At 40.3% G+C, this 21,118-nt stretch overlaps 1 protein-coding gene across 1 annotated transcript; it reads right to left on the bottom strand.

Moving 5' to 3' along the window:
• Positions 1–18,606: 18,606 nt before the first annotated feature.
• Positions 18,607–20,103, bottom strand: LOC110866441. Its single transcript, XM_022115587.1, has 2 exons — positions 19,816–20,103; positions 18,607–19,737 (listed from the first exon to the last, which is right to left on the bottom strand). The coding sequence occupies exons 1-2, from the start codon at positions 20,101–20,103 to the stop codon at positions 18,607–18,609; spliced, it is 1,419 nt and encodes a 472-aa protein (XP_021971279.1).
• Between the last annotated feature and the right edge of the window lie 1,015 nt (positions 20,104–21,118).

Here is a 21,118-nt window from a genome sequence, read left to right as displayed (position 1 = left end):
GTTGGCTAGAACTGATAAAGCACAGTTACCCAGCAAGAGCTGCACTTACAAACTCCCCTTTAACTGTTGCTTTAAGTACTGTGTAGCATCGATAATCTTCAGTCACCGGAAACTGCACTTACAGACTCCCCCTTGACTGATGATGTCATGCATGCTTTCTACTTTGGCTGAGACTTGATCTTTCCGGCAGAGCACGTCGATCTTCAACCCTTCTAGCGAAAGACTTGCTGACGATCACTTAAATGGCCGCTTTGTGAAACCTGAAGAATCCAACATCAAACACTGTAGATCCTTCCCCTCAAACTACTCCCGAATAAATTTAACGCGAACCAACTTACAACCAAATGTAAGAATATCGCTCGAAACCTTAATCATCAAACCTAACCGGAAGAAGAAAGAAATATTGGATTTCCAATGCCCAACAATGAACACTTCAAATTCCTCAAAGAAATTAAGTCAGTTCAATAAGTTAATAACAAACTGAACTTTGTAAAAGTACATCCACCATCTTGATCAAAAGTATTCGACCCTTCATGTATGATCTCATCTCGTCACGAATCTTCATGAATCAATGTCCTATCTTCACGAATCCACTGAATCCTCGATGGCTTTCATCTCCGATCTTCCCCTCAAATCAAGAAGCACCACATTATTTCGAGAACAGACTAGCAACCGTCTTGGAATAGGGACCAAGAAACCAATATTCTTTAACTAGTCGTCACCAGAGAAATCAACTTCATCACGTTAATACTTGATTAAAAACACAAACACACTTGACAAAACTCCATCTCACATGAGCTTTTTTACGCACAAACTTTAGATTTACGAAGAAAATAGGAAATTTTTACTCCCCCTCTTTCTTTGTAAATTGTCAACGTCCAGGCCATGTCGCCTTCGTATCTCTTCGAATTCCCAAAAAAGTCCCAAATTGTCCGAAAACTCTAGTACGGACCAAATCCGTATACCGAGAATCTAGAAACCGAATATAACTCAAAAATTCCGAATATAACCCATAAATTCGGACTTTACAAGTAAAAACTAACAAAATTTGGATTCAAAACAAACCCTGAAACATAAAGAAACAATAAATTCGGACAAGGAGGAATGAGCAAATCTTTACAAATTCGGACAAGGAAGAATGAACAAACCCTTACAAAGGAGAGTGAACAAATCCTACAGAGGTGAATGAATAAATCCTTACAAATTCGGACAAGGAGAATGAAGAAATCCTTACAAGGAGAATGAACAAATCCTTACAAAGAGAATGAAAAAAATCCTTGCAAGGGGAATGAACAAATCCTGACAAACTCACAAATCCTTACAAACTCTTAAATTCGGACAAACTCACAAATCCTTAGAACCTTTAAATTCGGACAAGGGAATAAACAAATCCTTACAACCTTTAAATTCGGATAAGGATGAAAGTGAACAAATCCTTACAAGCTTTAAATTCGGACAAGGGAATGAACAAACCCTTACAAACCTTTATATTCGGACAAGTAACATAAATAACAAATTCGGACTAGGTAATAACCCTAACAAATTCAGACAGCTTTCACACTCACAAACTCGGATCCAAATAAAACCACCAAACCTTGACACAATGAGCAATAAATTCGGACAAGTTGACTACTCAACAAATTCGGACAGGGAAAAGGTTATACAAATTCGGATGGTGTACAAAATTGAAAATCCGGACAGCCAAAAAGCCTCACAAATTCAGATAACATCCTTTAACAAATTCGGACTTAGGAACATTCTAGCAAATTCTCTGACATAAGACCTTTGACCTCATCCACTGTGACCTTTGGGGACCTGCACCAGTGCCATCAACCGATGGTTATCGACTCCCAACCCATGACCGAAAACCAACCCATCAACTCCCACCCCATGATCACTCGGTCAAAAGATGGAATTTTTAAACCAAAACATTATGTCGACCTTTCACAAGTCTCTACCCATCAACTACATCACTCTCTCTTCTCCTCTCATGTACCAAGGGGCATCAAAACAACTCTAAAAAATTCCACGTAGATTCAAGCCATGCATGATGAACTCAAAGCAATACTTGAAAATAAAACTTGGACTCTTGTTCCCCGCCATTCTAGCACCAACATCATTGGATCTAAATGGATTTATAGAATCAAATATAAATCTGATGGATCTCTAGATCGCTACAAAGCTAGACTCGTAGCTCAAGGCTTAACCCAAATGCCGACAATTGATTTCTCACACACTTTTAGCAAGGTTGTCAAGTCTTCCACCATCCGAGTAGTCCTTTGTCTCGCCACAATTAACAAATGGAAACTCCATCAATTAGACATCAATAATGTGTTTCTAAATGAACATCTCACCGAAACAATCTTCATGGAACAACCTCCGGTTTTGAAGATCCCAAAAAACTAACCCATGTGTACAAACTAAGTCATGTTCTCTACGGCTTAAAACAAGCACTATGTGCTTGGTTTCACTGCTTAAGCACATTTCTACTTCATTGTGGCTTTCAAAACAGTAGAGCTGATCCCTCCTTGTTCGTATACAATCATCAAGGCATCTTAATTTATCTCCTTGTTTATGTTGACGACATCATTATCACCGGAAATAATGAACTCTTCATTACCAACTTCACCTCTTGACATTTCCTAGTTGTGTTTATGTTTATTAGTATGTTAGGTCGAATAATTTGGTTTTTATGTTTGTTATTTCTATTTCGGCCGCAGGCCACATACAATTTGTATTGGGTCGAAACACTAGAGTCCGATAGGTTTGTTTCAAGTTGGGTCGTTGAGGCTTGGGCCTCGGTTATACGAACAACATATAACCGCATGAACGGTTATCAAGGAAGAGATACATCTCTTCATAGAACGTCGTATCCATTAAAGGATGCACCTGTTCGGTAACTATAAATAAGGGTTCCAAACTTCAGTTTATGTAGTTTATGTAGGCGTCGAATCCTCAAATCACTGGTAACGTCTAAAGAATCTCGCTGACGTTGTAATGCCCCAGTCTTCGTCTTCTACAAAACAGAAAACCGTTAGCTTCATCACGGAGGGCCCTGGGAGGGGGATCCATGACCAAGCTTCGGTGTGAGAATAAATAAACTTGCCGGAGATAAAGGAACAGCCTATTCCGACGAGTATGATCGCCGGAATATTCTCTGTGGTGTGGATACTGATAAGCTGGTTATTATATCAGAATTTAATGAGGATGTATGATGGTCGGAGTAAATGAGAGCATTAAGTGAGAGTTACCTTGTGTTGTGAACAGATGTTCACCTTCCTTATATAAAGGAGATAGCTTATCTCCCTTGGAAAATGGCACCGAGGCGACCTATCGGTATCTGGCTGCCTTTAGGGGACTCAGACACATGTCTGAGCCCCAACAGTAAGATCGCTGGCTTCATTTAATGAGGCCAGCTTGGTTGTACTGTGTTTCCGGCAATGTTTTCCCCTTATCAGTCAAACATTTAATGTTCTGCAACACCCTTGGATCCTTTTCTCTAATTTTCCCGCTCATTTTACATATGTGAGGCCTTTAAGAAAAAAGCCTTGGCCTTGGGCCTTAACAGTTAGGCCCAAATGATTGAAGCCCAAGACGGGTCAAGTAGGGCAACCGGTTGGCCCATCGTCAAGTCATCTCTAGTCCCTGGTTCTGAGACTTTGAGTCTCATGATCCGAGGCTGTATCATGGCTGTTGATGAAGTTAGTCTTCTTGGGCTAGGAGTGTGGGCCCAACTTCCCTTAATGATTACATGCCCTCCTTGTTTCCCGAGGGTCATTAAGTATAAAAAATCAACGGCTTGGGATAGCCTTCGTAATGCACGTGCTCAGAACGGTTTTTAATTTTCAAAAAGTGGTGATGTGACGGTTTCCTTTCCATGTGTCAGTTATTTCCTTTAAAACCCTTATTGCCTCGTCTTTTTCCTCTAACTTCTATCACACTTCTTCACAATTCTCTCTTTCCCTTTTTTCACTAACCATTTTCCGATCATATTTCCGGTTTACAATGAGCCGTACTAGCCATTCCTCGATCCGTTCAGTCCTGGCGATAAAGGATCTTGAGGCCTTTGTTGATGCTTACAAGATCCCAGAGTGTTTTCCCCAACTCTGCCCGGATCGGATGAGTCAGCGGAGTGTACCCCTGATAGAATCGTCATCTACACTTTGTCATTCTCATCCTGTGGTGTCCGTTACCCTCTTTCGGCTTTTAAAGTGGACCTTTTGAGGCATTTTGGAGTCCATTTCTCACAACTGCACCCTCAAGGGTTCATGAGGGTTGTCCATTTTGAATTATTGTGTGTGGCGGTTTCCGAACCATCAGTTCTGTTGGTGCACTACATCTGTCGACTTCGTCTTGTATCGAGTCTTACATTGTATTGTATAGATTAGGGCACGATTTACGAGAAAATAGTAGGTTATATGTGTTTAGAGAGCTAGTTTCGCTTATATGGTCATCTGTATAGGTTTCGCTTATTTGGTCAGTAGTTTCGCTTATTCGTACACTTGAGGTTCCGCTTTTGTGGACGTGTACGTATAAGCGAAACCTCATCACCTATATAAACCTTAGAAGCGAAATCATTTGTAACTTTCCGGATTCCATACCGAAGTGCTGCCGGTGTGAAGAACTGCGTGTAATCTTGTGTTAATCAATACAACTAGCAGTTTTATTGAAGAATCAATTATTTCTATCTACGTTTCTTGTTATTCCGCACCTGAAACATAGAAGAACGCCTCTGAACGACTCGTTCGGGTCAATTATTGTGTTAATCTTGTAGGATCGAGAATTGACCCGAACGAGTCGTTCAGAGGCGTTCTTCTATGTTTCAGGTGCGGAATAACAAGCAACGTAGATAGAAATAGCTGATTCTTCAATAAAACTGCTAGTTGTATTGATTAACACAAGATTACACGTGGTTCTTCACACCGGCAGCACTTTGGTATGGAATCCGGAAAGTTACAAATGATTTCGCTTCTAAGGTTTATATAGGTGATGAGGTTTCGCTTATACGTACACGTCCACAAAAGCGGAACCTCAAGTGTACGAATAAGCGAAACTACTGACCAAATAAGCGAAACCTATACAAATGACCATATAAGTGAAACTAGCTCTCTAAACACATATAACCTACTGTTTTCTCGTAAATCGTGCTCTAATCTATACAATACAATGTAAGACTCGATACAACACGAAGTCGACAGATGTAGTGCACCAACAGACTCCCCCTTAGATGTTGACGAGTCGACTATCGAGTTACGACAAAGTTGTGTCTTCACATCTTCAGTCTTGATCAGTCTCTGGGCTTTTCTCTATCTTCACCAACAGACTCCCCTTTTCAGCAATAGTTGCTTGAAAATCTTCAGACTCCCCCTTTCGATTTGTTGGCATTCCTTTGTTCTTCAGCAACATCTGAATCAGGATCGTTGTCTGGTTCTTCATATTCCAAGATTGAACCCTGGCTTTCATCTGACTTTGATATCAGGATCGAATAGCCTGGCTCATCTTATCCTGCACATTCTTAACCCAGAAATAAATTTTCTACAATTTATAACATGTTGTGCACCAATTCTGATCTAGTCAGATGATTCTCTCCCATAAACATATGAACCAACACATACTCCCCCTCAAACATAACTCACTTTGATAAACCACTTGTTGATTACAAAAATATTTTGTATTTCAAAGTATGCTCCCCCTCACAACAATGTCATCATGTCTAGCACTCGGAATTTTGAAAATCAGCTTTCCGATATCAGTTGTCGAAAATCTTTTTGACTTTTCAAAAGTTTTTGCTAAAACACATACAAAATCTTTTTGGGTTTTCTAAAAACAAGTAAATGACACCACTTGTAAGATCGGAAAGAATGCAAAAAGAAATATTACAGACAATATTTTTATGAGTTTGCGTAAGAGGATCATATCAGTTTATGAGACATGTCACCAACACCGTTAAGCTGATTACATTTTAAGTTCTAAACAATTCACCTAGATTGTCAGTATATTTGTCCATTTAAATTCTCACACAAATTTCAACTGATCCGAGATACGATATTAATGTTTTAAGAACTTAAACTTATCCGTGTGTCCCACTACTTGTGTATACTCCCGTATCCAGATCCCAATATTCAGTCTTACAGGTGAGTATACCACAGATGATATCTGTATAGGGATTAGATGCGAGGGCCGTGAGAGCTCAGGTCGATACTTCCGTATACGCAGAGAGATGACGGCTTCGACTTTACGGTGTGACCCCTTTAGAGGATCTTTTGATTTCAACAGCAGCGACTATCAATTTTATTGTTTCATTAGCATGCTGAGGGCGATGCTATGTTTCAAGCATAATGCGGAAAGCATTATCCAGGGACTAGGTCAGTACTTCCATATAGCAGAAGTCCCGGGATAATACCCCAGATATCACTGAGCATAAAGACCTAGTATCTCAGAATAAGGGACCTTTCAAACAAGATTTCAGGGGTTATCTATATATCCAAGCAGTTTTGTTAACCCACAGAATAAGCAAGTTTGAATTTTAGGTTTATATCTCGTCACAATTTACTAAATGTGCAAAAACCTACTGACACATCCGCAGTGAGATTGTTTATCACATTTTATCATTAAATTTCTTTAGCATGTTGTGACAGCCACTGATGTACTATCATTTCCTCTATTCATAGCAAAACTCATTTTTGAATTTTATCATGTTTTTGTATTTTTCAAATTTTCTAATGTTTTTGGATTTTCTGAAAAATTTCTATATTTTTTTGAATTTTATCATGTTTTTGTATTTTTCAAATTTTTTAATGTTTTTGGATTTTCTGAAAAATTTCTACTCCCCCTAAAATGCAAACACATTAAAGAAAAATTGAAAAACTACTAAACTCTAGACTCACTTGAAATATAAAACACAACACAAACTATACAGAAATTTGACAACCAACACCGAATCACATCAATTCGCCACTCACTCGGCATAAACAATCCGAACTCCCCCTATCACAAACCATTTTCTCATTTTAGATTTCAAAACACTTAAGTTTATTTTAATCAAAATGATTTTTCCGGAAAATGAGTTTGTTTTAACCATTTGTAGGTTTGATAGAAAATCATTTGTAGGTTTATCACTTGTTAAAATCGGGGATGTGGTTTATCAATCTGTCTCTCAACCACGAGTATGTAGTAAATCAAGTACAAGTTAATATCCCTGATTTACCATTTGCAATTAAGCAACTTCTTTACTACTTGCAAATATCATCAAAATAACAGTACAAGTAAAAATACCACTTATAAACACAATACCACTCGTAGATATGACCAAGCAATATCAGATGTAGGAATGTTACGTCTACATCACCAGTCTACCACTTGTAGAATTGATCACAAAGATGTCGATTCCTGCTTCTCTCTTACCAACCTGGAAGCTCCGGCGTAGTCCTTTCACCTGTAAAATATAATTTCATTCAAAATCTTTTAAACAAACTTTTCAAACACTAGAATAATGCCGATTCCTGATCCACGATATAAACTTGGGATCTCCGGCGTAGTCCTTTCACCTGCAAAATGAAAACTCATTCAAAACTTTCAAACAAACTTTCAAACAAACTTATGTAAAACATGAATGATGCCGATTCCTGATCCACGATATAAACTTGGGATCTCCGGCATAGTCCTAAGACTATCATAGGAAGCAAACTTCCATCCAAGTCTTCTCAGACTTGATGGCTTTGAGTTCTTGCGCAGTGGGGTTGTATGTCGCCTTTTTAGTTGCGTAAAAATCTTTAACCCCCTTTGCCTTCCCACTCAACATTTTCCCAAATATCTTTTTAACATTCCTGTTGAATGTTTTCTCGACATCAAAATCTTTTTTCTCATTGTAAAACTGTTTTGAAATCTCAGTTTTTCCAACTTTCTTTTTAACTTCCTCAAACTTCAGTGATGGAAAGTCATCATCATTCACTGAAATCTTCACCTCACCTTGTGGCTCCTCTGGCTTTGTGGAACCAGATTCATCACCAACCTTTACACCTACCTTTTTAACAACCCACACTTGGTTGTTTTCAGCTTTCTGTTTACAAACATTTTTCGAACATTCACCAACTTCATAAATCGAATTTTCAAACACTTTGAAGTTTTCCGTTGGTGGTTCAACAGCAACAATCTTTTCTTTCAATTTCTTAGAAACTCCCTGTTTTGTTTTAACATTCTTCTGACAGTTCCATGCAATGTGACCAGCTTCATTGCATTTGTAACAGGTACGAGTCTCTCTTTGATGAAACACTTTAGTTTCATTCTTTTTCCTCTCAGCAAGAAACTCTTGGTTTGACTGTCCCCAAAACGTTTTCTTCTGCTCATCCTCAAAACTTCCTCCTGAAACAAATTCTGTTTTTGTTTTAGAATTTTTCAAATTTTTATCATTTTCTAATGGAATAAAACCTAAACCTTTCTTTTTGTAGCTACGATTTTGGTTTGACTTCTTTTGAGAACCCGAACCAGAATTGAAGCCTTTTTCTTGTTTAAACGTTGCTGAACTCTTGAAGTGTATTTTTTAGGTTTTTCAGTAAGATAAAAATCTTTTATTTCAGAAATATTAATTTCTGTCATTTTGAAAATCTTTTTGATCCTGTCAAAACGAACACTTCTTATTGGAAATTCTTTGTCAGAATATAATTTGTCCGAATCATTTAAAGTATATGCCACTTCAAACGTTTCATCATCCAAATTTGCTTTCGATAATAAAAACTCTTTACTATAAGACCGTTTGACCGACGAATTTGAACTGTTGACTGACGAACTTGACCCTCCAGACTCAGAATTTGACTCATCCTCATCAGTATCCAACACCTGATCGGCCACCTTTTTGATTAATCTAGACTCATGATCAGTGTCAGACAAGGTGAACGTGACATCAATATTTTCTGGTAATTCGTCAATTGTGTCGGTTTTTAGCTTAATATTGACTGCCTTTTCAAGTTGCTCCTCATTTGGTTTTCTTGGTGAATACCCTTCCCAGATTGGAGGTGGACACTTGTTGTATTTAACGGTCAATTTCTTACCACTGTCATTCTTTTTCTTCGGCTTCTCATCTTGAAAAGCTTCCATTCCTACAACAGTTGGGTAAATACGATCAATAAGATAATCAGAACTAGTATAACTTTGCAATAACCGTTTGATTCTCTCATTCTCAATCTTCTCTGTCTCCAACTCTTGCTTCCATTTAGCACTTTCTTCGATGTAAAAGTTTATCGCCTTTTGTTTTGACATCATAACCGCATTCATCATCGTCAGTGCTTGTTCTCTTTCAGTGTTTGTCTTTTGGAGACTAGTTACTGTTTTGTTCAAGACATCATAAGATTCTTTAACATAATTGAGGTTGAACAGTAACTGCTCCTTCTTCTTTTCATACTTTGCAATAATATCGTCTTTTGCAGCACATTCCTTGCAAGCTTCCAAACACTTCTCACAAGGCTTAACTACTTCAACAATCTTCTCAATCTCGATTGTTTTCACCACTTCAACCACCTTTTCTACTTCGATCACCTTCTCAGCTTCAGACATCTTTTCTTCAACCACTTGCTCAGTTTTAACATTCTCCTCATCAACACTTTCAGTCTTCATTTCCATTTGTTCCTTTTCAGCTCTTTTTGCCTTCAGCTTCTCTATACGATCTGCAAAATAGAAATGAAAACTTTCAGGAGATAAATGAGATTTAGCAACATTAATATGTTTCTCCTCCTCATCATCACTACTGCTGTCAACAGGCGAATGATCAAACTTTGCAGATTTTTCAGAATCAACATCTGACACATCAGATACAGATGGAGTTTGATCAAAAACAGCTTCTTTTACTGAACTAACATCATTTAGTTCACTCTCATCAGAACTCTGTACACTATCATCACCACTAAATGAACTTTCATCAGAATTAATAGACTTGACAGTTACACCGATAGACTTCATCCAGGTGGCAAACAAGTCTGGCTCTCTCACAATCTTGGCGATGAAAGCTTTGTAATCACCATTCTCATCCACAAACATATCCCAGCTGAACCCTTCAGGTAACCTTTCATCATCTTGATCAACTATACATGCTTTGCTGTCAGATGTTATGAATTTATTCCAGCTGAAATCTCCTAAACACGCTCTCTTTGAATCCTCAATCTTCCTACCATGAGCCGTCTGTGAATCTTATGATTGACCAACCTGCTGATAAATGGCTTTCCGGTAGTAATCGTCTTTTCCGAATGGATTCTGAGCACCACTAGCTTCTCTTCCCTTGCACTCCCGTTTGAAATGGCCTTTCTCCCTGCACCGAAAACAAGTAACTTTAGATTTATCAAAACCTAAAGTAGATACATGAGCATCGAGAAAGTCGTTTCTCCCGGTAATTGTTTTGAACTTTTCAGCACGGCGAAGAACACTAGCAAGACACCATTTGATATCCATCAGTTCCATCTCTTCGGCGTCTATCTGATCGTAATCCTCTTTAGTGAGCATAGGATTCCCGATCCGACCAGCAACAAGACCTTCATAAGATAACAATACAGAACCAAGTAGAGCCATGTGGTCTTTTGCAGTTTCCTCAGAAAAACACTGACTTTCTGGAAGATTTAGAGCAATGTTGCATTGAATCACGTAACCATTTCCTGTCTTTGTGCCTTGAGACTGAAAGCTTGTATTTGACTCTTTAGGATTGACACTCGGAAATGACGAAAATCCACTGCTGCTCTTTGTTGAACTCTGATCAACCTTTTCTGTAGAATCTCCAGCACTAAACGCAGTCTGGATTTTCGGACTTTTCTCCGATTTTGGAACTGGAACACTCCCTTTATAATACATTTTTACATCTTGTTGACCACTCGGACTGTTCATCCTGGCGATCTTTTGCTGTTCCAAATCTTGACTCTCGATCTTCTCAATGAACTGTGAAATCGTCAGCCCGTCATAAACACCCGTGTTCTTCAATATCATCAAATACGTTCCCCACTCCTTCTGAGGTAACGCATCAGCCAGCTTATCCACCCACTCTTCACGATCTTTTGTAATACTCAACATTGACATCGATCGTACTAAGTGACAGTATCTCTCAATCAGCTTCTTCATGTCTTCACCCGGTAGACTGCTGAACAGATCAAATTCTTTCTTTAGCAACGCCTTTTTACTCTTTATCATGTTCTCGCTACCCTCAAACTTAACACGAAGTGCATCCCAGATTGACTTTGCAGTTTTATCGTGTTGTAACAGAATGAAGATATCTTCCTTGATCGCTTGTTGAAGCAGACTGATCATCATCTTTTCTGCTTTGTACATTACCCGTTCTTGATCTGTAAACTCAGATAACTCTTTCAGAACTTGCAACTCTGTTCTCGGTAACACGTATTTCTTCAGTATGCATTCCCAAGACCTGAGATGATTCGCTTGAACCCAATTCTCGAATCGATCTTTCCACCCGAAGTATTCTTCAATACTCATCAATTTCGGGGGCTTTTGGGTGGTTCCCGTCTCATTTTCAAGGTTCATAGCTTGAGCAATAGCAGCTGAGCAGACGGTGTTGCGAACGCGTTGTAAAATTCAGTATCCATGATAGTATCCATGATGACTTAGCGCGTTTTCCAAGAATAGTGACAAATAAGCGAAATATGGTAAAAAGGTGACACAAAAGCGAAACCAAGTGATCGTGCACTAAAAGCGAAACCCAGATGACCAGATAAGCGAAACTATGCCTTAGATGATCTTTGAAGCGAAACCAGATGACACAAGAGCGGAACCTTCTGATGTCTTTATGAGCAGAACTAGATATTGTTCACAAAAGCGGAACATGAGAGTCTTTACAAGTGAAACCTCAACTAGGTGTCTCAAGAGCGAAACCTCTAGTCCCTTTGGAGCGGAACCTCTAATGTGTACTTGGAGCAAAACTAATATGGTTCACAAGAGCAGAACCTTATAAGCGGAACCTTGATGATTTTGGAGCGGAACCTTACTTACTGTGACACACGAGCGAAACTACCAAGTATATTTGGAGCGAAACCTTTTAATTTTGTGACACAAAAGCGTAACTATGATAATCCTTGGAGCGAAACCTTATAATGCTTGTGACACAAAAGCGAAACTAGTCACTGTCTGAATAAGCGAAACCCCATCCGAAGATCATTTTGTCCATTTTTAGTCTGTAATTTGGTCCGAAACATTCTAGGGTTTGTTAATGTCCAATAACACACAATCTGTGAAATTTTGAGCGAATTTTGACCGTTAAAATCTTCTGAAGTGAAGAAAGAAGGTGTAGAAGTAAGAAAACTCGATGAAATCCAGCTATATTCTGCAGAAAACCTCCTCCCAAGATCTGATACCACTTGTAGGATCGAGAATTGACCCGAACGAGTCGTTCAGAGGCGTTCTTCTATGTTTTAGGTGCGGAATAACAAGAAACGTAGATAGAAATAGCTGATTCTTCAATAAAACTGCTAGTTGTATTGATTAACACAAGATTACACACAGTTCTTCACACCGGCAGCACTTCGGTATGGAATCCGAAAGTTACAAATGATTTCGCTTCTAAGGTTTATATAGGTGATGAGGTTTTGCTTATACGTACGCGTCCACAAAAGCGGAACCTCAAGTGTACGAATAAGCGAAACTACTGACCAAATAAGCGAAACCTATACAAATGACCATATAAGCAAAACTAGCTCTCTAAACACATATAACCTACTGTTTTCTCGTAAATCGTGCCCTAATCTATACAATACAATGTAAGACTCGATACAAGACGAAGTCGAAAGATGTAGTGCACCAACAAGTTCCTTTGTTTTGCATGTTTTACAAGTTGATCTCTGATGGTCACTGGTTCACCTTTGCCAAGCGAAAAGACAGTGTATCCCCTCCCTGTTATTCTTTCATGCCTACTTCCACTTACCTTAAGGAGTGGAAAAGCCAATTTATCTTTGTTTCCGCTACTATGATACCAGATTCGCCGCCCCTGAGAGATCCGAAAGCGGCTATTGAAGACAGTGTCCCGGTCTTGTCCGCTGATGAAATCGTTCAATGGAAAAGGATGCATGAGAATCCTACAAGGGCCTTCATATTCCCCGAGGGGGTACTGGCCATGGGGGGCTTGAGCCCCTTTTACTCACTCCGGCCAAAAGCTTTCTTTGGAAAGAAAGGTATTCCCTGCCCCCTTGACTAGTTATGTTTGTTCTTCTTTCCTTTTCTTTCTTTTTAGAAGTTTATGGATTTGGGTAGTCTTCTCTTGTGTTGTTTTTCTACAGAGATGACTCTGTGGGGCTTACTCCAGGGGGATTGTAGGGATGTTAAGTTCATGGTGGGTGATAAGGTTGAGCCAAGTATGAGCCGAGGTGTGGAGAAGAAGGTCCCTGAAAGTTCTGTTTAAGCCGGGGACTCTGCTGCTGAAGGAAAAGATGAAGAGGGTTCTTCTGACGGGAAGGAAGATTCTCAGTGTTCCCATCGGATGAAAAGTTCTAGTAATGTTGAAGATGACGAGGACCTGGAGACCCGCTTGATCCATAAACGGAAAGCAGCCCAGGTCAGCGGCCCTAAGGTGCTCCCGACCCCTCGAAACATTCGGTTAAGGCTCCGGAGTGCCAGTGGCCAGAAGACTTTTCCTGCTGTCAAGGCTACTTCTGAACTTCCTCCTGTTGGGGCCAAGGGTTCTCTATCCAAGCACCTGAGATCATCTAGCCTTATTAGCGAACCTCTGTTGGTGAGTCTTCCCTTTACGTTTTGCATTGCGGTTATTTTTTTTATTCCTTGCTGATTTGATTGATTCTTTTTTTTTATATTTGGAATAGGGAAGCTCTAAGGCTCCAATTGAGATTCCTACTGCCCCTTCTTCTTCTCGGGTCCGGGATAAGACTCCCGAGATTAGTGCTGCCCGCATTACTCCAGCCTTTGATGCTTCTCCTCTTCATGCCACCGGGATTAGTAAGCCTTCCCATCCTGAAGGTCTTGTCTCTCAGTCCCCTTTGGCTCCCCTGTTTGCTGATGCTCTTCCAGCCCCATATGTTCCTAAATCGAAGATAACCCCGTCTACTGTTGTGGGGACTCCTGAGACTGCTCGGGATTTCCTGGCTCATGTTGTTCCCCTGTCTCACAAGTTTATGAGTTCTACCTTAAGGTCTGACCTATTTGATGATCAGTACAGTATTTCCCTTTGTGAGGGGTTCTTTAGGGGAGCTGGTATGCTGCAACGGATGGATGAGCTAAGGAGAGAAAATGAGGGGTTGAAGGCTGATCTCAAAACTTCCCAAACCATTGCTGCTGAGCTTCGGTGCCGGGTGACTGATGCCGAGCGGAAGCTGCTAGAAGAGAAGGTACCAAATCCTTCTTCTTTCCTCCCCCTTTTTTTATTTTTCATACTTCCCGTGTTTTTCCTTTAGGGTGCTGGAGCCATGTTGGAGCAGAAGGAGCGTGTTTGGGAGAGGGAGAGGATGGCCTGGGTTGAAGAGAAAGAAGAGTTGGTTGCTGAGCTGAAACGCCAGAAGGAGCTTGACTCCGTTTCTCAAGGGGATCTGGACACCATGTATGCTGAATGGGGGATGGTTGTAGATGATAGTTAGAAGCTAGCTAAAGAGAGATATTGGCTTATCACTGAGGGGTTCAGGTACTTCCTTACTGCTGTTTCTTAGTCTGAGGAGTTTATGGGCAGCCTTGAGAGGATTTACAGGGCCTACCGGGATGTGGGGTACCAACCGGGTCTAAAAGATGGGTATGCTTACTCTGCCCAGGGTTTGGAGAGGAAAGAAACTCCCCTTTACAACTCCAAGAAACAATTGTCCAAGCTGGACAAAGAATTTGGAGAAAAGACCCATGTTCTTCTCGAGAAGATTCTTGAGCGTCCCCTGATGTCTATCGATGAACTCAAGGCCCTACTTACCCCTGCCGGATCCTCTTCGCCCAAGTCTTTGTCTGGGGATGCTTCCTAGTAATTTCAAAACAATGGTTGATTCGATATGGTTGTAATTTAACACTTATGTACCTTGGATACTGTTGACTTTTGCTGTTGGGAAGGCCTTTGTGTTGGGGTCTTCCCAGTATCTGACTATATTATGCTTTTGTAGTTACTTTGTAACTGTATGTCGATGGTATGCTCCTGCTTGCTACTTTTGTCTTGTTGTTATTTGCAGGTGTTGTTACCGGTAGCTTGGGAGCTCTTTATGCTTTTTCCCGGGGCCGCTTCTTCTCTTTGGTGATTTGCTAAGGCATATGAGTTGGTTTGGGGTTCATCTGAGAATCCCCGCTTATTTTTGTAGCTTAGTTATAAAACTTTGTAGTTTAATTACGAAATTTTTTGGTGTGTTACTTGTACACTTGTTTTTTGTAGCTTAACGAGTTGGTATAAGCCCGTGCGTTGCAGCGGGATGTTGATCATGAATGTTATGAATGTTTAAGTATCACTATATAATAGATGCGAAAATTCTTAAGTTTATTTTAACATCATCATTTTATTGTTTTTTTAAAAACAAAACTTAATTTTTTTATTTTATCAAAATACTAAATTCTGAATTTTAAATAACTATATTAAAAATATTAATGTTCCTTATTAAATGCTAATTCATACAATATATTTTAAATATTAAATCTGATTTTTCTTTCTTTTTTTTTAAAAATAAATCTGATTTTTCTTTGTTGTTTCCTTTTGAACCCACTTTCAAAAATAAACTGCTACAAATATAATCTGAATATTGCCTTTCACAAAAGTCAAAATTTTGCTCAACTAAAACTTGCCGTTAAAATCCCTTTCGTCCATTATGATCTGCTTCAAAGATTTCAACCTTTTTTATTTCGTTTGATTCCTTATTTGACCTTTAGACTCGGATTCCCTTCTTCATCTAATATGAGTTTAACAAAAAACTTGAATTTGTTTTTTTATTTGAAAGTATTTGATTCAGTGCTCTTAATTTTCCTAAACTTTGTTTATTTTTGAAATCAAAAAATGATTCTGATGTTGCTTCCTATTCAGAACACTTCAACAAATTTATGAAGTTTTTTTTGTTTGAATTTTTCAAAAAAGAGTTCAATGGATTAGAAGAACAGACTAATAGAAAACTGTTTTTTTTTGTATTCGAACATCGATTTGTTTATTCGTTTTTTTAATATGTTTAAGGGATTTAAGAATTTCACCATAAATCTGTGAATTCGCGATTCACTATTTCGTTTTGTGACTCACCGGAATTTCTCGCCGGAAATCAGTTGGCGCCTTGGGTCGGTTGTCCGCATGCTTGTTGCCTCTGCCGCTGGGAATGGGACTTGGGCACCACCGTCGATTCCGGTGTTTTTGGTGGCCGTTATCATCTTTGTCTCTGTTGCCTGCAACCTAAATCATTGATTAATTTTCTTCTTCTTGAACGTATCTCAGATATGTTAGGATTGATTATTATTGTTAGTTCTATTTCAATTAGTGTGTATTGGTATGCATGATGCATATTGTATTCTCTAAGTATATTCGATACGATAATATGAATATTATGCATACTGATTATTGTACGTGCCTGCGTGCAATTTTGTGTCACAATATATCGAGAGTAGGTGGTGCTAAAAATAAATCCGAAGGTTAAATAAAGCAGTTTGAGAGTTTTATATATTTTGCTTTCCCGCTAAGAGTTTTAATGGGTTCCAAAACAAAAACAGAGACTTGGTAATTTGGCTTTTTTGTGAACAACATGATTAGTGGATCTCTAAGGGATTGGGATTTTAACCGTTAGTTAGCATTTTCCGGTGATCGTTCGTACTTTGAATATCGGAATCTTCGTGGGAATCGCTAATCTCCAAGTTGGTTCTTAAAATTGTGATGGATTATAAATTTATAATTGATCCTTAATAATCAGTTGATGATGACGATCAAGAATGAATCGACAATTAATCTTCTCTTTGTTGATTTTGTAAGTGAATCGCAAAATAGGGGAGTATGTTGGGGTTCCATTATTTTGGTTTGAATTGTGGAACCAAGGCCTCTGATGCCAATTGATGATGAGAGGGAGTTCTAATAGGAAAAAAATGACCAGGATTAGTTGAGTGTCATTATGTATTAGTGTTACACATCTTTTCGAATAGTCACAACTTCCATATTTAAGTGTAGTGAATCATTGCATCTTTTCATATATCTTATGAACTGTCATGATGTTGTGACTTTTAGAGGTGTGTAATATTTTTAAAGTGGTTTGAAGGGTTGTGATTTTTTGTATGTATGTTAAGGGTTGTGACTTTTTGTAAGGGGTATGATAAATTAAAAGTTAGTGACTTCTTTTTTTTTTTTTTTTTTTTGTAAAGGGTGTAATATATTAATTTGAAGGGTTGTGACTTTTTGAATGAGTATGATCCAAACCATTGTGTCTTAAGTTACTTTTTGTATAAGGGTATAATTACAAAATTTTTAGTGTGTATTTGTACACTTGTCTTTTGTAGCTTGATTACAAAATTTTTAGTGTGTATTTGTACACTTGTCTTTTGTAGCTTACTTACAAAAATTTTCTTGTTTTTGTGGTTTGCCTGTAAACCAGGATCGTTTGTAGGAAAGTGATCCTTGGACAAGTCTATAATCGGGGATTATGTTTCTTAACTTGTTTGTCCGCTCCCTCCGGGCTAGCTAGGCCCTATCTTGCCCCACATCCGGGCACTTAGTGTGTTTAATACATTGATTTACACGTGTGTTGGTTGTTATTGGGTTTGCAGATTTTTAGGTACGTCTGCCTTAATACATTACACGTACTTTATCAAAAAGAAAAAGCAGATTGTTCATTACCATATGTGTTTGGGGGCTCAGGCCTCCAGTACGTGATGATACAAAATGTATTTTCTTGGGACAGACCTTAGCTAACAGTTGGCTTTTACAAAAGTGGCTTCTAAGCCGTTTTTTACTAGTCCCTTCTTGAGGGTAAGCTTGCCTTTCACATGTAGTACTTCCGGAGTTGCATGAGGTTCCAGGTTCTTGGAACCTCCTTCCCCTGGAGTGTCTCAAATTTGCAGGTCCCTTTGCCATTGGCCCAAATGACTCTACAGGGTCCCTCGCAGATAGGTCCTAACTTCCCGGTGCTTTCATGTTGGCTGGCTTCATTTGCCCTTAGAACCAGGTCTCCGGGTACCGGATTGAGTTTCTTCAGTCTGGAGTTGTAATAGCTTTCAAGTTGCTTCTTGTATTTGGCCTCCCTTACTCTGCTATCTCCCTTCTTTCCTCGAGCAGGTTGAGGTTCACTTGGAGGTCCTGCTCGTTTTTGGCCTCTCTTAGCTTCATTCTTGCAGTAGGTGACCCAATCTCGGTAGGGATAACAGCTTCCGTCCCATAGGTCCTGCTCGTTTTCAGCTGAAGGGGGTCTCCCTGTTGCAGTCCTTGGGAGTGGTCCTGTATGCCCATAAGACGAAAGGTAGCTCTTCCAACCATCCCTTTTGCTTTCTTCCTAGCCTTCCCTTCATTCCTTTAATCACACTCTGGTTCGCTCTTTCTACCAAGCCATTCCTCTGGGCATGAGTGACTGAGGTAAATACTTGGCTTATATGTATTTGTTCACACCATGGCTTGAAAGGTTTCCATGCGAATTGCACCCCATTGTCACTTACTAACTCCATTGGTACCCCAAACCTGCATATGATGTTGTCCAGTACAAATCACTTCATCTGCTCCCCGGTAATCTTTTCCAGGGGCCTTGCCTCGATCCATTTGGTGAAATAATCAATGGCAACCACCACATACTTGACCCCTCCGAGGCCCTTAGGGAACGGCCCAATAATGTCAATGGCCCACTTATGGAACGGCCAGGACGTCGATACGGGTATCATTGGGTGCTTATGGCGGTGTGTCATAGGAGCATGGACTTGACAATTGTCACATTTCTTGACATCCTCCGATGCTGTCTCGTACATTCTGGGCCAGTAGAATCCCGCGTTCATTGCCTTGGCTACCACTGTTCTTGGCCCAGAATGCATGCCACAAATGCCTTCGTTTATTTCCCGCACCACATATTTGGCTTCTTCATTGTCAACACACTTTAACGATGGACCCAAGTATGACCTTCGGTAGAGCTCCCGATCTATCAATTCGTATTGCAAGGCCTTTACTCTCATCTTGCGGGCCGCCCAATCACCCTCGGGTAGTTTCCCGTCTTTGAGGAACCTTATGATTAGTGTCATCCAAGTTTCTTCATCATTGTCGACCGTGGCTACTTCCTCCATTGTGATGGAGGGGGAAGTTAGGACCTCTACCTTGACTTCTCTTGCCAGATGGTCGAAGGCTACAGAGGCTAACTTGCTAAGGGCATCGGACTTCCTGTTTCTCCCTCGGGGGATATATTCCAACTTGAAAGTTTTGAAGGTCTTGGCCAACTTTTTCACCCTATTTACATATTGGGCCATCGAGCTATCCTTCGTTTGATATTCCCCGTGGTATTGTTTGACTACCAGTTGTGAATCGGTGTTGGCCTCAACGTGTCTTGCTCTCATCTTTCTTGCTAATCTCAGCCCAGCCAGAAGGGCCTCATATTCTGCCGTGTTATTGGTGTTCTCGAAATCTAGTCTGATGACGTATGTTAGTTCGACTCCCTCCGGGCTGATCAGTGTGATCCCTGCCCCACTTCCTTCCTCGCTTGAAGCCCCATCTGTGAACAACTTCCATACTACCTCGTCCTCCTTCTTCTTTTCTTCCTCCTCCAGGCTTTTCCATTTGAGGAGTTCATTTTCCTCTTCCTCGGGGACTTCTGCCAAGAAATCTGCCAGTAGCTGCCCTTTCGTTGCAGTCCTTGCCTTGTATTATAGGGAATGTTCTCCTAACTCAACGCCCCATTTAGCCAGTCTGCCTGATAGTTCTGGTCTTCTAAGGACCTTTTGAAGCGGTTGGTCTGTCAGCAGCGTGATCTTGTGTGCTTGGAAATATCTCCGGAGCCTTCGGGATGCGATGACAAGTGGTAGGGTTAGCTTTTCCAGAGGCATGTAACGCTCTTCCGAGCCTTTGAGGGTTCTGCTAATAAAGTATATGGGGATTTGTTTTTCCTCCCTTTCCACCATCATTACTGCACTGATCGTTGCCTTTGATGCAGATAAGTATAGAAGTAGATCTTCCCCGGGGACTGGAGTAGCTAAGGTTGGGAGCTTGTAGATGTAATCTTTCATCTCTTGGAAAGCTGTTTTAGCTTATGGGGTCCACTTGAATTTGTTTGTCTGGAGACAGTCCTTCAGGACTTTCATGAAGGGAAGAGTCCTGTCGGCTACTTTAGACAGGAAATGATTAAGAGCTATCAACCTCCCGTTCAGTTGTTGAATATCTTTTACGGACCTGGGAGATCGCATTTCAGCCACTTCCTGAGTTTTCTCTGGGTTGGCCTTGATCCCGCCCTTGGTGACTACCACCCCTAGGAATTTTCCTTCCTCTACCCCGAAACAACATTTCCCTGGGTTTAGCTTCATGTTTACATCTTGCCCGCTATATCCTCTATCATGGCTATCTCAGTGAGGCTTTTTATGATAATATCATCAACGTACACTTCCAGGTTTCGTCCCCACTGTTCTCTAAAGAGGGTGTTCATGAATCGTTGGTATGTGGCTCATGTGTTTTTTAGCCCGAAGGGCATTTTGGTGTAGCAAAAGGTCCCCTCGTCTGTGATGAAGCAGTTTTCTCTTCACCCTCTAATGACATTTGAATCTGGTGGTACCCCTTGTACGCGTCAAGGAAGCACTTCAAAGAATACTGAGACAGGGAGTCCACCTGGACGTCTATCTCTGGGAGAGGGTAGCAGTCCTTGGGGCATGCTTTATTTAGATCCTGGAAATCTATGCACATTCTCCACCATGCGTCTTTCTTTTTTACTATGACGGGATTGGCGATCCAAGAGGGGTATTTTACCTCCCTTACTATGCCTGCTCTGAGCAGCTTCCCTGTTTCTTCGCATGCAGCCCTTCTTTTGCTGGGACCCATGCTTCGTTTCTTTTGCTTGACTGGCTGTACCCAGGTGTAAGTGTTGAGTCTGTGCTCAGTTAGACTCCTCGGGATTCCGGTCACATCCCCATGTTGGAACGCGAAGACGTCTATGTTGAGGAGGAGTAACTCCTTGAGGGCACTTTTGCATTTGTCGCTGAGGTGGCTGCCCACCTTGACCGTCTGCCCCGGAAACCTGTCACAGAGGGCCCA

The sequence above is a fragment of the Helianthus annuus genome, chromosome 7 (genome assembly GCF_002127325.2).
Source record: "Helianthus annuus cultivar XRQ/B chromosome 7, HanXRQr2.0-SUNRISE, whole genome shotgun sequence".
Taxonomy (NCBI): domain Eukaryota; kingdom Viridiplantae; phylum Streptophyta; class Magnoliopsida; order Asterales; family Asteraceae; genus Helianthus; species Helianthus annuus.
This window is presented reverse-complemented; position numbering and strand designations above follow the sequence as displayed.